Source organism: Raphanus sativus, chromosome 2 (assembly GCF_000801105.2).
Source record: "Raphanus sativus cultivar WK10039 chromosome 2, ASM80110v3, whole genome shotgun sequence".
NCBI classification, from domain to species: domain Eukaryota; kingdom Viridiplantae; phylum Streptophyta; class Magnoliopsida; order Brassicales; family Brassicaceae; genus Raphanus; species Raphanus sativus.
This window is the reverse complement of record NC_079512.1, coordinates 34,206,086-34,208,150: the sequence shown is the minus strand read 5'-3', so window position 1 is coordinate 34,208,150 and position 2,065 is coordinate 34,206,086. Positions and strand designations below refer to the sequence as shown.

The 2,065-nt window shown below is 34.7% G+C and overlaps 1 protein-coding gene across 2 annotated transcripts; it reads right to left on the bottom strand.

Annotated features, from left to right (window-relative positions):
• Window positions 1–393: 393 nt before the first annotated feature.
• Window positions 394–1,716, bottom strand: LOC108841102 (galactinol synthase 6). Of its 2 annotated transcripts, XM_018613882.2 has the most exons (4): window positions 1,341–1,716; window positions 926–1,249; window positions 709–843; window positions 394–618 (listed from the first exon to the last, which is right to left on the bottom strand). In XM_018613882.2, the coding sequence occupies exons 1-4, from the start codon at window positions 1,671–1,673 to the stop codon at window positions 394–396; spliced, it is 1,017 nt and encodes a 338-aa protein (XP_018469384.1). In that variant the 5' UTR covers window positions 1,674–1,716. The 2 variants fall into 2 exon arrangements, with proteins under 2 accessions (XP_018469384.1, XP_018469387.1); XM_018613885.2 differs by lacking the exon at window positions 394–618 and having other exon boundaries at window positions 755–820.
• Between the last annotated feature and the right edge of the window lie 349 nt (window positions 1,717–2,065).

The window sequence follows — 2,065 nt, the reverse complement described above, 5'->3', positions numbered from 1 at the left end:
CAGGTTATATGAGCGGATAAATCTTCGTTCATTTTGACGATTCTACTTCTATTAATCTTCTATAAATTAATTACTAATCTTTAAAAAATCTATAACAAAAACTCATGTTTTATTCAACTATAATGGTATCAAGCATAACTATACTATACAAAAATGAACGAATAGAAGAAACGTAAAGCCAAATCATTTATTATCGGTTACTCATAAAAAGAAGAGTAAACGAAAGAAATACAAAAGCAAGTGTGGTCAAGGTCGGCATTGACACAGTAGCCAAACAAAACACAAGACCAAGCACTCTAATATCAAAAACACTAAACGAGGTTGCTATATATATAATAGCTAAACCTTTCGCAAACAAAAGAAAACAAAAAAAGTTGCACAAAAACATCTTCTTTATGCAGCAGATGGGGCAAGGTTGGTAAGACCATCAACACCAGTTTCGTTGGAAGCTAATGCTGCAGCGATTGGATTTGGATTCAGCTTAGACTCGGTCTCGACAAAGTTCTTGTAGTCCAGACTCGAATCTTCGAAAATCTCCCACCATTTTTTCACCAACATTTTAATGTCTTCACGGTCCATGTGTTCTTCAGATTCATCATATTTCCAAGGCTTTGAACCCTATAAATTTGATTAGAAATATAAATGTTTAGTAAAGTGAATCTATATATTCACGTCTAAGAAATATAATTTAAACACAATAATACTTACGTTTGCACAATAGTGAACAACATTAATTTGATCAAGTTCAACATTTTCAGGATGACGCCAAAGCATAGCCAATACAAGATTGTAAGTTGAAGGGATTGGCTTGTAAGTGTCTCTAAAGTACACATTCAGGAAATCCTACAAAAATAAACAATAATATTTGAATAATTAAAGTAAATAACCTCAGATCAAGTAATGAACGAAAATACAATACAAGAACCTGTTCCGCAAAGTAAGTTGGAGTAGTGACTTGAACAACACGGAGAAGATCTTCATAGGTGACAAGATTCGGTTCAAACATTATCATACCAGCATTGAAATATATCGGTGGCGGAGAACCAAGGCTTTCGACCGGCCATGTCACCTTTTCAGGTGACTGCTGACAGTAGCCGATCTGGTATTGTGGAGTTTTGCACCATGATATCTCGCAGAAGCAATCTTTAACAGCATACAAGTATCCCGGAGGAGAATCAAAAAGATGATCAATATTACCAAACACTTGTATGTCTCCATCTAGATATATCACCTTTTCATACTCCACAAACTGCATTTATACATGTGGAAAATTGATAAACCATATAAATGAGACAAGACTTGAAGTTATATGATCTCGAATAGTAAATAGGTTTTTTTACCTCCCAAATACGAAGCTTGGAGTAGTTGAGAACAAAGTAAGGCATGGAATATCCAGTTTTGTTTTCTGGTGGAATCACAGGCTCAATCTCACGGATGATGCATCCCTGAGCCACCAAAATTTGACGGTGTTCCTCGGGCACATCTGGTAAAATGGCCACCACAAGAGGATAGACCGAATTCACTTTGCGAAGTCCTTTGGCAAGACCAACCACACCCATCCAGTAATCTTTGTTTCCAGCGAGGAAAGTGACGTAAGCCCTCTTTCCAACATTGGAATTCACTACCATATCAGCTTCGGTACTATTCTCAACAATCATCTTCGTTGTAGCCATCGCAAACAACTAAAATTTCAGAAAGATAAAACAGTTTTTTTTGTCGCAGTTTTTAGTGTGTGGAAGATGGATGAAAAGCCACCGTCTTATATAAAGGCAGATCGATAGAAAGAAATTAAATGGGAGAATTAATATTGATTACATTATTATTTTCCTTATTTAACGTTTTCGTTTTTAGAAACGTTAATAAAAACAATAAATGTAGAATCATATTTATACGCATGATCGTATTTATGAATACATATATATCATTTGTATACACACATACGTATATCTTGTTAGTATCATATTTATACATATGTACCTCTTATGGATCTTTGAATGATGTATGATGAATGTCTCAAATCTAGTTACCATATTTACAAAATTCGGATTGTTTCAAAATCGGAAAC